The sequence below is a fragment of the Pteronotus mesoamericanus genome, unplaced genomic scaffold, assembly GCF_021234165.1.
Source record: "Pteronotus mesoamericanus isolate MK-2021 breed Mesoamerican mustached bat unplaced genomic scaffold, CSHL_Meso_final contig_702, whole genome shotgun sequence".
Taxonomy (NCBI): Eukaryota; Metazoa; Chordata; class Mammalia; order Chiroptera; family Mormoopidae; genus Pteronotus; species Pteronotus mesoamericanus.
Genome location: NW_026555239.1, coordinates 721,598 through 734,232, shown reverse-complemented (window position 1 = coordinate 734,232; position 12,635 = coordinate 721,598). Strand labels below are relative to the sequence as shown.

Sequence of the window (12,635 nt, the reverse complement as noted above, 5' to 3'; positions counted from 1 at the left end):
AGTGTATGGGATGACACTCCAACCAACTGATCCACCAGGCCAGGGCCCTTCTGACTTTTGTGATCCCCACTTCACTCTGCATCTTCACCCCCACTCTCTCACCATCACTTCCCACTTAAACCACATTTGCCCTCCACCCAGGCCTCAAGGAGCCACCAAGAACTTCCCTAGCAAACTGTGCTCTCCACCCTCAGTAGTCTCCTGGCCATGTACGGACTCAGCCAACTCAAGCGCCACCTTTTCTGAATGTTAGTTACTCCCTCCTTGGAGAGAACCAGCACCTTGCCCACATCTCCACCAGAGCGCAGGTAGAAAGAATTATTCTGTATCTGTTTTGTTGACACAACTGTCCCTTCACGGGACTGTGCCTCCTCTGGGACCACCGTCCACATCTTATCCCTCTCTGGATCACCGGAACCTGGCCAGGGCTGTTTCCAGTAGGTGCTAGTGAATGTGAAGTGAGGTTTCACCTGAGTGCACACCGTGAGAAAGTGACTTTCAGTTGTGGAGTACTCCACTGAACCTTTGATCCGCCCATCAAATATCTGAATCTGCAGGTTCTTATCCCTTCCACAGTTGTATTAATACTCTCAGGTTAATCTTCCCTCCTAAGGGGAAGAAAGGCAGGCTTGGGACGACCGTGTCTTTAAATAAATGATACAACGTCGCCTAGGGACTAGAACAAGGCAGCTATACAAGGGTGTGCTCCAGTGAAAACATTTAGCACCTGGGTTATTCTCAAGCAGCTTTACTTTGATTCTTTCCTTTAACAAGTTACTTAGCCTCTTTAAATCTTAGTTCAGGTGGGGTTACGAATCCTGTTACCTACAAGCAGTAAGGTTAGAATCAGGTGAGATATTGTAAAGCCCTCCTTATATAAATGCTATAACAGTTATTAGTAGGCTTTTGAGAGCCTAATAAAGTAGCATCTCAGTGTCACAGCAACAAAATGCATTTGTTACTTCAAATGACTACAAGGAACTCCCAAGGCAATACTGTTCTTAAAAGTTTGTTTCTTTAAAATGAGAACTACTTTACGTCCCGGCTCCTCAGGCTCATCTAAGACGACTATAAACGACGCCCCGCCCCCAGCTTCTAAGCCCCGCCCCTCCCCGTGCAAGCCTCTACGTTGTAGGGCCCTTCAACATTGAAGGACACTTTTGTGCACCAATAAGAAGTGAAATTTTTGTCAACGTCCGGTGAGGGGTAGGACTTCCTTGCTGTTGCTAAGACACTCTTGTTTTGCTTCTTGACAACCCTGGCGGGGGTGAGCTAGCGGCGGCCCCGGCTCCAGCCCCCGCGGGAGCAGGTGAGGCCCCGGGGCTCGGCGGGCAGCCGGGTGGGGAGGGCCGACCCGAAGGGGAACCGGGAAGCACCGCGGGGCTGGCAGGGCCTCGCCCACCGCGGAGGCCCCACCCCAGTCTCCTCCCTGCTGGTCCCCAGCCCCAGGTCCTCCCAACCCCCATCCCTCCCACTTAGGAGACTTGCGAGCTCGGTGGTGACAGATTCGCTGTCGCGATTCGGCGTTCCGAGGCCTGGTCCAGCGTTGCGCTCCCCCACACTCTCCGACCCGAACCCCGTCCGCAGCACCTTGATCGCCGCACCTTTCGCGGAGTAACCCCCCCCCCCCCCCGCCCCGCCCTTCCCTCGACTGGGCCTGTGGACCCCAGAGCCTGGGCCCAGACCGCTTGACTTGGACAGTAGGCGACGTGCTGGGACTCCAGGCTGTTCATTTCCCTCTTTGGGCCTCAGTTTCCCCATCTGTAAACGAGAAGTTAGGCCGAATGATCTCGAAGGCCTCTTCGAAGCTGACGTTCAAAGATGTGATTCTTTGACCCAGCTGTAGGCTGCCCTGGGGATGCTCTTCCCTTTGGAGGAGTCGGGTGTAGTGAAACGAACTTGACAAACCTGATTTGGATTCCCAGTTGCAGGACCCGAGCAAGTTACCTAACCTCCCTGGGCTTGTGTAAAATCAGGACACTACAGAGCATCTCCTTTGGGAATTCTGAGGATAATAAGAAGTATAAAGGGCCCAGTCCAGTAGAGAGTCAGTACTTCTTACTTTCCCTCCTTTGTCTCGTGCCTGCATTTTTCCGTTTGACCCTCCAATCCAGATCTCCAGCTCTGATCTTTCTCCTGGGTTTCCATGGTCAGGGATACTTCGGGTGGGGGTGGGGGTAGAGATTGACTGATACATTGATGCGGTGGTTGGGCTCCATGGCTTCCCTTCTGGCCCTGATGATCCATGATCTGGTGATTACCTACTCCTGATGAGACACCCCGTTTGCACGTCTTGCCAGCGACTTAAACTCAGCAGTTTAGAAGGCCAGTCTAAATCAAACCGGCCTGCTCTCTCCCTATCCATCTGTCACACCTGCCTTCCCCTGTGTCTCTCAGGGCCATCGCCGTCCTCCTGGGGCATCATGCCACCATGCATCATTCTGCCACGCCCATCCCACTCTGCTTAAGTTGCTTTGATTCTGCCTCAGCAAGGATCTCACAGCCCGTCATTTCTGAAGCCAGGACCCAAGTTCAAATCTTTAATGTCTGTCACCTGGGCCATTGCTGGAGCTTCCTAACTGGTGTCCCTGCCTCTAGTCCCTCCTCCTATTAACTCAGTTATATTAACAAAATAATTGCCCCCAAAACACAACCACATCACCAACCCCAAAGAGATCTCCAAAGGGCTTCTCATTTCCCCACTAAAAATATGCACACTTCATAAGCCTAGGTTTTCAGGCCCTTCCACACCTCTGCAACCGGACCCTGCCAGCTTTCCCCAGCCTGCTTCCTCCCTGTTCCTTTGCCTGCTTCTGTCCTCCAGCCACATTGGACTCTTGGACTCTGACAGAAAACGCTTGGAGTTTTCTGCTTTGTTTGCTCCTCTCTCTGCCCAGAAGGTCTTCCTCACCTTGTCCACCTGCCAGGATTCCCACTCACTCACCTTTTAAGGTCTGGCTCAGACACTGCCCCCGTCCCCAAGCTTTTCTTACTGTCCTCTCCCTGCCCCCGCCAGAATTCTTTTTTACCCTCTGTGTGTGCATCTGTCTTGTGGCACTTTCCACTTTTGGTCACGAACCACAATCACCTCCTTGTGTATGTGCATTGGTCTCTAGGTTGTAAGCTTCTGGGAAGTGGGGCCCATCCCTTGCCTATAGTGGAGCAGTCGGAAAAGCATAAGCTTGAAGCTGCACGTAACTGATCAAATCCTAGCTCCTCCACTTATTAGCTAAGTGGAATGTCACTTCCCTTTTCTCAGCCTGCATGGTCATCGGAAAAGTAGGGCTAAGAGTGCCTGTCTGACAGTTCTCAGGGGGAGCCAGCAAGACCCTGCAGGTAGAGCGCCTGACCTGTTGCCTTACTTAACGTCAGTACCCAGTAGATACTATGGGATGAATTTGATATGTCCTCTCCCTCCCCAGGGGGCAAATGAAATATAACTTAATTACAATTTAGATAGCTGTTGGTCCCCTGCCATGTGCCAGGCACTGGACTTCATGCTCTGGGGCATCTATAGCAGAATAATGTCCTTCATCCCTAAGTGATTGTCTGGACTCATGACACACTGCTAAGTCGTGACTGGTTGTGAGGTGTCACCAGAAATGAGCAATTGTGAACGATACTTTTAAAAATAAGTCTGTGCTAACTCCAATTTATTTTTGTGATAATGTCATTCTTAGTACCTCACGTGTAAATCTGTTCTCCTGAGTGGGAGAGGGCAGGTGGGAGACTGCAGGACCCACCGTAGTAAGCAGCTGTTTCCGTGCAGAGCAAATAGCTGCGATGGGCATGACTTTCTGTCATACTTTGTGTCTTGACCAGACGTTTGGGATTTTATCTAAATCTGGGTATGATGTGAGTCAGTGTTATTTATTACATCATATTATACATAAAGAAAATGTCTTTTTTTAACTTTAATCTCTCATTCAGTTTAATTTTAATTTATTGATTTGACCAAAAAAGAGAAACATCGATTTATTGTTCCTCTTATCTGTGCATTCATTGGTTGATCCTTTTATGTGCCCTGACGGGGAGATCAAACCCACAACCTTGGCGTAGCGGGACAACACTCTAACCAACTGATGTATCCAGCCAGGGCAAGAAAATGTCTTTATCCCTGCCTCCTTCCCTCCCTCCATCCTTCTTGTCCTCCTTCTCTGTGGTCTAATGCACATCAGAAGTTTTCACTGGACCTCAGTAAAATGAGAAAAAATAAGGTAAATTAAAAAAAAAACAAAAACCTTTCTGTGTATATGACAGGTAACTATCTTTTCTTGAGAAGCACTATTTATTCTGCAACCATCTCCTTCTTACTGTTAAAACTTTCTTTTATAGGAGACGATGAGCTTTTAATGCTCAGCAAAATTTTGACGTGTTAACCCTCTGTTTGCTTCCCCCATTTTAAACTGACCTGTGGAATCCAGACCTCCCAAATGCTGTTTCCTGCCCTCACCACTGAGGTCTTGGATGCATGCCCCTCCCCCAGGCCCTTAGGTTCCCCTCTCCACCCCTTACCAGTTCTGCTCTTTGGTTGCCGGGGTTGGGGTCGGGGTGCAGAGGGTGGCATGTAGGGGAAGGCAGGAGGACAGTCGGGGAGCACGAGTATGTACCCCTGGCACGACTGGAAGCAGGAGGCATGCCTGGACCGGTGGCTGCAGAGGATGGAAGGTGCTTGTGTTTCCGTCTTGTCTTCTACTTGCTTGTGATGGGAAGAAAGCACAAAAGGCGGAATTGGTAGACTCAATGTGGGTTCAGATCTTGGCCCCGTCATTGCTGGCTGTGCACCTGTGGCCCGCGCCAAAACCTTTCTGCACCCCCGGGGCCCTGTCTGAGAACTGGGAATGGTGCTGCCTCCGCAGCGTGTTACAGGATGAAAGGAGATGACAAACGTGAAGGCAGGATGTAACCGCACTGCTGCACCCAGGCCTGGCCCAAGCTGTGTGGTACAGACCCCTTCGGTAGGCACGTGGTGGTTTGCGTGGGGTGGGAACTCGGAATACATCGGTTTGTTTGGCTGACTGCTCAGATGTTGGCTGGGCTGGTACGTGAGGGAGGACATTGGAGTTCCCCGTCTTACCGCACCGGTAACGAGAGTTTACATTTACTGTAGAGTCTGTTCTTAGATGAGAAAACTGAGACAGACCAAGATGTGACTTCAGATCTGCCGGTGGAGCCGGCACTCCCTGCTGCTCGCCTGCTCTGGGTGTGCCCTCCCATCTCTCAGCTGCCTGGCGGTGGTCAAGGGGCGGAGCCACGGCCTATGAGCCAGAGTGTCCCAGACATTGAGTGGCAGGGGCACCTTCCTGGGGGGTGGTGACACTGTGGGCCTTATTTCCCAGAATCCATCCATTCCCTGCATCCCTCCCACATTCCCTAACCCTCTTAAAGATTCTTCCTGAATACTTCAGAAGCCAAACAATAAAGCGTGACTGAAGTCAATGCCAGAAAAGAACAAGGGACAGCGGGACAATAGACACTGGCTTTGACAAGGCGATGACAGGTGAGGAGCCCTGTGCCTCTGGTTACCTAGGAGCAGCCACCCCTCAGACACAGGCGAGGCCGGGTGAGCACGCAGAGGCGCTTGGCACAGCCAAGCCCTGGCACGCAGCAGGCTCAAGCGCACGGACCCTGGGCCCGCTTGCATTATTAAAGGGCTCTCTTTCGGGCCTGACATGACTTCTTTCTGGCCTGGAGCTATGCAGGACACACTCATTTGCATGGAAGATTGATAAGGTTATTAAAACCTCGAGTTCTATTTTGGTAGCATTCTTCCAGCAGGGTTTTGAATCGTGTCTGAATGGCGATAACTGTACTCTAAGGATACCGCATCATAAAAATTCTCCTGCCTTTCTGTACTTGGAATACTGCCTATAACTGTTCCTTTTCATTTTTTAAGTCTGATCCCTATCGGAGCCCCAGAAGTGCCTGTAGTGGTTATGAAAAGCTATTTGCAATCATGGTCTTTAATAAACATAGTTGAATCACATTGACAAAGTCCTGGCTAATAACGTGACGGCAGGAAGAGCAGTGTGGCGATAGTAGTTCAGAGAGCTGTGAGTTTTCAGTGCTCACATGCACGTCGCTGAGGCATGCACCAGCTTTCAGAAGCTAAGACGGGGTCACCCTGTTTCACAGAGGAGGAAACCTGGCTCACGTTAAACTACCTGCCCAAGGCTGCAAAGCAAGGAAGAGGGCAGGAGCCATTTCATTACAGAGTTGGCGCCCAAGCCCAAGTCCCCTGCCTCCTCATCCTGTGCCTTTTTGCTCTACACGGTGAGGCCCCTTCCCCCCAAACTCCCCGTGGCTTCTCCCCTTTGTTGCTGAAGAACGGGCTTTGGCAGCGCTCTTGTTGCGTCAGGATTCCTGAGGCTGAAGGAGCGCCTGAGCAGCTGTCACAGGCCCTGACTCCCCGAGGTCGGCCCGCGCACGGTGCCTCTGAGTCCCTTCCAGCCCCTCCGCACCAGCACTTCTTGCCCGTGGATGAATCAACTCAAACAAATACATAGGTGGAAGACGCCTGAGCAGCTGCTTGCGCATTTTAAGGTGTTCCCACTTGAAAATCTCGGGAAATAACAAACCCTAAAGCCCTTGTCCTTTGATCATCCGTGTAGCCACCACCTTCTGCCGCCCCTTGGTAACGTGGAGGACGAAGCGGTAACGTGGAACTGGAGACAGGCCTTAACATTCATGAGCGAAGACACAGTGATTCACTGGACTTTATGAAATAAGGAACATGAGCAGGAAGTACAATGAGATTGTGCTTGGTGACTTGCCAACGTATATATAGCGACAAACAAAAACTACTAATATCTGAATGGTGCAAGTGCCCAGAAGTGATGAGAGAAGAGGAGCCATCTGTCCATGGAGAAATCAGAAAGTGCCAGCACGGTGGGACGGCGGCGTTGGTGGCAAGCGTCCAGCCCCAGCTGAGGGAGGGACCGCGTGGGATGGCGCCGAGGGCTTCTGCGGCATCGGAGAGTGGGAGAGAACGAGAGCGCAGCCAGCGCAGGCACCCCGGAAGCTCGGTGCTTGGCCAGACAAGGTCGAGGCAGCATTAGGACGGCAGACCCTGGAAGGGGAGATGGAACATCTGTCTCACTGCTGGAATCCCACGAGCCATACTAGTCCCACCAGGTCAGTTCTGTGGGTGCCTGCTGGGTGTCGGTGCCCTGGGAAGGCCTGACGAAGGGTTAGGAACTCCCACGGCAGAGCCTGGGCCGGATTCACACCCCAGCTCTGCTGCTGCCTCTTGGGGAGACCTCCGGCCGGCGGCCTGGCAGCTCCGTGGCTCTCTGAGTACAGGGCCTAACTCAGGGCTCGCTGCAGTGGCGGGCTGAGCAGATGCGCGCGAAGCTCTGTAAGCAGTGGCCGGCACACTGGACGCCTGGTGAATGTCACCCTACCTGTTAATTACTATGCTGGGCATCTTGAGGGCTCAGCGGCTATGCCATGAGTGTAACTTTGTTTGGAAATTCTGGAATGTTTGTATTTGTTGGATACAGATTGTTAAAAAGGGTTTAACAACGTGGTGGTTTGTATTTATATTAGCATTTCTTCTGAGATCAAAAGGCCTTGGAATTATAGGATAAATTGAATTATAAGAGAAACACCAGGATTCCCAGCAACACTCCTAGTCACTTGGGATCCAGGCCCATCTCTTTAGGAAAAGCCCCACCTGTTATTAGATAACTGGCTTTGGAAAGAAAAAAATGTAAACATGGATATTAGGCTTTATAACTTGCCAGGCATAGCCGTCTGCATCCTCTCACTTGATTCCCCCAAAGAGGGAAGGCAGGAGAGCGCCCAGAGTGCCGATCATGTGCCTGGCCCGGTGATCGCGGCTTCTGTGCGTCGTCTCATTTGATTCTCAGAGCAGCCTCACGAGACAGGCGTGGCGGCCCTCGTGTCGCTGCCGAGGGGTCCGAGGCCATACTGTGGGGAGCCGTAGAAGCAGCACCAGCGCCCAGGCCTCCAACTCCTGGGCCAGCCAGACAGGGCTGGGGGCCTGGCGGGGGGAGCAGGCAGGAAGAGCCGGGGGGCCTGGTGTGCCAGAGAGGACCCGGGACCCCACTGTTCCGCTTCTTCGGCAGATCAGGGGCCTGTGAAAGGAGGCGCTTGCTTTCCCAGAAGCCAAGGATTGTGGCTCGTGGCCTGATGTTAACTTCAATCACGTCTGCCGGAAAATAAGACCATGTACCTAGTGGGCACGCAGAGAGGCTCTCTTCGCTTGCCACCAGCTCGCGGCTCGTCGCCAGCCTGGCCCGCAGTCAGTGTTTGTCTGATAACGGCAGTGTGGGCTTGCAGCTTCACAGCAGTGTGTTCTCAGCAGGGTCCCAGCACCCCACGGTGACTCATCCTCCCGGCTGCAGACTTGCTGGCCATTTGGAAAAGGATGCGGAGGAGTGAGGACCAGGAGGTGTCAAATTGTCACTGAGACATTCCTGATTTGTGATGTGTGGATTTAAAGCCAACCCTTTTGTCCTGGTTTTTCCTGTTTTCTGCAGCACCCCTTGGGGAAGGAGACGGTCCGCTCCCGCTACGCTGGCAGGGCCTGCTTCCCGAAGCTCCTGGCTGTGTCTCAACTGCCGGTCCCAGCACCTCCTAAAAGCCCGCTGTCCCCTCCAGCGGCCACAGTGGAAGAATCATGGGAGAGGCAGAAGGGAAGAAAGATGAGGCTGATTATAAGCGACTGCAGACCTTCCCTCTGGTCAGGGTAAGCCCCAGGAAGGGAGGCAGGGCGCCCACAGGGCCCACCCAGCCCTGGGGAGAGGTGGGCAAGGCAGTGGGAGGAAGTGACGGAGGGCTTTGCTGGCGCAGCTCTAGAGATACGGAGTAGACCGTGATTCATTCATTCATTCATTCATTCACCCATTCAACAAGCATTTCTGCAGGCCACTCGCTATATCCCGGGCGCTGTCCTGGGCACTGTGGGTATAGTAGAGAATAAGGCAGGCGAAGCCTGGCCCACAGGAAGGGAAGGTTTAAACAACTACTTCAAAGTAGGTTTATGGGGAAAAGCAAGTTATCTCTTTGACATCTGAGTGAGGTTGTCAGGTAGGCAGTGGACGTAGTAGTCTAGAGCCCAGGAGAGATGAAAACAGGGGATGAAATTGTGAGACCCCCCGCCCCGTATATAAGATGAATAAACCCATGGAACAGGCTGCGGTCCCCTAGAGAGCAGGTAGCTGGAGAGGAGGAAAGGGCAGCGGCCAGCCCGGGGCCCTCTGGCCCTGGGACTGGGAGGGGCAGCCAGCGGGCACTGAGAAGGAGCTGCCGGAGAGGCAGGGAGAAAGCCGTGAGCCCCTGCGAGCGGCCGAGCTGTCTGCTCAGGCCTCTGGAGTGAGATCCAGGTGTGCGCAGGGGCGGCCAGGAGCCACCTCCACAGCCGGCGTTCTCTCCCGCCTGGGCCGGCCCTCCTCCCTGGGTCTGCGGGCTGGACCGTGGCGCCGGAGAAGCCTTGTGCCCTGCGGAGGGCCTGGGCCTTAGCGCCCGCGGGGCTCCGCCTGAGCCCGTGCCCCCAGTTCCCCAGCTGCGCTCCCTGAGTAGGGGGCGGGCTGCCTCTCTGGGCTCGGTCCCGGCCTGTGCTGGGGCGTTCACCCAGTGTCCAGGCCTTATGCCTGGGACAGAGAGGCCAGCCCAGAAGGCGGGCCATGGCTAAGCCTCTCTGTTTGTCACCCCTGCCCTGTCTCCAGCACTCGGACATGCCAGAGGAGATGCGGGTGGAGACCATGGAGCTGTGCGTCACGGCCTGTGAGAAATTCTCCAACAACAACGAGGTATTGCCACTGGCACAGGCGGCCCCTCGGGCCTTCGATGAGCCCTGCGGGTAACCAAGTGCCCCAGGCCCCACAGCCAGCTCAGGGAGTCCTGCGGGGACCAGGCTAGCGCCTTCCTCGGGAGCCTCTGGAGCCTGGGGAAGGCCAGTGAGGGAGAGGCTGGTGCCATCTGTGGGCGCTGACTGGGGGCTCACGCCCAGCCCTGGAGGGACAAGAGCCAGAGGGGTCTTCATGACGCCCCTGCCGTGTTCCCTGTCCCAGGCGGGCTGCTGAGCAGGGCGCCTTTCCCTTGGCTCCATGCCAGCAGAGAACAGGCCACCCAGGCCTTCATGCACGTGTCCATTCATCCATCCGAAAAGATGTTAGACTCCGTCTCTGTGCCAGGCAGTGTCCTAGGACCTGGTGACGCAGCCACTAGGCGTCGGCACGGGAATCTCATCCATCAGGCTGGTGGTGAGCGAGGACGAGTCGGCGTCCTGGCAGCCAAGGTCCAATCCCATCCCCAACCCTTCTAGCTCTTTAACCTCAGATAAACCACTTCTCATCTCCGAGCCGTTTCCCAGTCTGTGCCAGGGGTGGGGATGCTGTGTCCTCACTAGGCAGCAGTGGCGGTGTGTGTGCTGAGATGTCATGGACCAAGGGCTCCTGTGGCACCTGGTGTCGTGGGCGGGCGTGGTGCTGCTGGTGCGCGGCAGATGCCCGAGCCTGGGCCTTGTGCCACAAAGACTGGGGCCTCCGTCCTTCCCCAACCTCTTCTAGAAAGAAGTTTCTTGAAAGAGCAAGCGCAGGACGTTGGCCAGGGGTGGGGGGAGCGGTGCGGCTGCCCTCCCGGGAGCCTGCCTGACCGTCACAGAACAGCCTCTTTGTTCCCTGAGGATGAACCCGACACCTCGCGGTGATGACAGTCCTGTACAGTCAGCGGGGTGCTCTCGGAGATGCGACTTCCTTCACTCCTGAGAACAGCCCGAGACTGACACCGGAAGCGGGCGCGGGGTGGCGGGCCAGAGCTCAAACCCAGGGCTCCGTGTCCCAACCTGGTGCCTGCTCCACCACCTTAGGCAGCACCCACCTGACTGGTGAGGTAACGTCTGCTTCGCTGTCCCTGCGCGGCAGGCCCTGGAGGAGGCGGCCTGCCTGGACACCTTCTCTGCTGGTTCCGGGAGCAGGGGAACCGCAGTGAGAGGGCAGCGGGCCGGCCCCTGCCGAGACCTCTGCTCCTGCAGAGTGCGCCGACTCAGGCACACCTCCCACCCCCCAGCGAGCGTCCCCTCTCTTCCAGAGTGCCGCCAAGATGATCAAAGAGACCATGGACAAGAAGTTCGGCTCCTCCTGGCACGTGGTGATTGGTGAAGGCTTCGGGTTCGAGATCACGCATGAGGTGAAGAACCTGCTCTACCTGTACTTCGGGGGGACCCTGGCTGTGTGTGTCTGGAAGTGCTCCTGACACTGCCCCCCGCACACCCCCCCAGGCCCCGCAAGGCCTGTCCTTGCCGCTCACCCGGCATGGGGGCAGCCCCAGGCAGGCCCTTGTTCACGAAGGAGAGCGTGGGGTCTTTCTTTTGTCCTGTGTACCCATGTCCTGAGCCATGCCCAGTGTGTGAACTTATCGACACCTCTATCCCCAGGCTCCCAGCCACCTCACTCTGAGTCCCAGGGTGTGCAGGGGGCGGCAGGCAGTGGTCTTGGTGCAGGGGAAGGTGAGGAGATGCGGCAGGGCAGAAGGAGGGCGGGGAGGTGGAGCTTTTCTCCCAAGGACATGCCAGCCCCACCTCTCAGAGGCCGCTGCCCCCTCGCCCCCGGAGCCCCTGCCCTTCACCCCAGCACCGCCGGCAGGTGTCCACTGTCCTTGTCTTGACCGACCATATGCAAATGGCCCCAAGAAGGAGCCTCTCCTCCCCAGGGGCGCTGACAGCTTCTCTCCTGTCCTCTGGAGAAGCAGGGCCTCCCCAGAAGCCCCTTCCCTGACCCTACCCCAGGCTGACCAACCACTGCCTCACCCTGTCGGCAGCACCACAGCCCCGACTTGGCCTGAGGGCCAGGCAGCCTGCCCCGCCCCTGCCCCCCCCGCCCCCCCTCAGCCGCCAGGCTTCGTGAACCTTTTCCACTGCCTCCACCCGCACAGTTGGTGACCAGTGGCTGAGGGTGTGGGAACTGCTGTCGCGCAGTCTCGCGAGGTGTCACGGAGCCTCCGGTGAGCCGCCCGGGCCAGGGGCACACTCACCGCGAGGCCTGTTTGAGCAGGGAAACCTGGCCTGCCAGTTACTTCTCATCAGGGACCGCATGCTACTTTGTACTTCTTATCTCTGCCGGGTTTTCTATATTCTTTTTGAGTGTGGGGAGAAGCGTTTTGGTAGAAGGGTGAAGCCTATTTTACATAGCGGTCTTATTTATATAAATGTCTTGGTTTTTACAATTAAAATGGCCAAAAACTGACTCAGTCTGTAGGCTCTGAGGTGTCTGGAAGACATGATCAGGATCCTCCGACTGTGGCGTGTCCCGGGGGCCCAGAGGCTCCCGGCCAGGCAGCGTGGCTGCTGGAAACCCTGGGCCCAGGCACAGCCTCCGGCCCTGGCCCCGGCCCCGATGGGGCCCTGGGGACACTCACTAGGACACCGTTGGTGGCCAGACTGAGCTACTATAAATACGTTTTCAGTCTTTGTAGTATAGCATAATTTACTTCAGTTCAAAGATGTTTATTCAACAGCCGCCGAGCGCCAGGCCCCAGGAGCGTGGGTGCAGACGGAAAGCCCAGGCCCCGCCCTCAGTGAGCCCCTAGCAGCCGGGGAGGAGCAGCTCACCCAGCGGGTTAACAGAAAGTGGGCACTGATGCCGTGAAAGCCTGGGGCCTTGCTCTCTTTG

The 12,635-nt window shown here is 55.6% G+C and overlaps 1 protein-coding gene across 1 annotated transcript; it reads left to right on the top strand.

Moving 5' to 3' along the window:
• Positions 1 to 1,244: 1,244 nt before the first annotated feature.
• DNAL4 (dynein axonemal light chain 4) lies at positions 1,245 to 11,831 on the top strand. The gene is made up of 4 exons (XM_054582538.1): positions 1,245 to 1,309; positions 8,505 to 8,713; positions 9,693 to 9,776; positions 11,056 to 11,831. Exons 2-4 carry the CDS (start codon positions 8,645 to 8,647, stop codon positions 11,218 to 11,220), a joined length of 318 nt encoding a protein of 105 aa, XP_054438513.1. The 5' UTR covers positions 1,245 to 1,309; positions 8,505 to 8,644; the 3' UTR covers positions 11,221 to 11,831.
• The last annotated feature ends 804 nt before the right edge of the window (positions 11,832 to 12,635 follow it).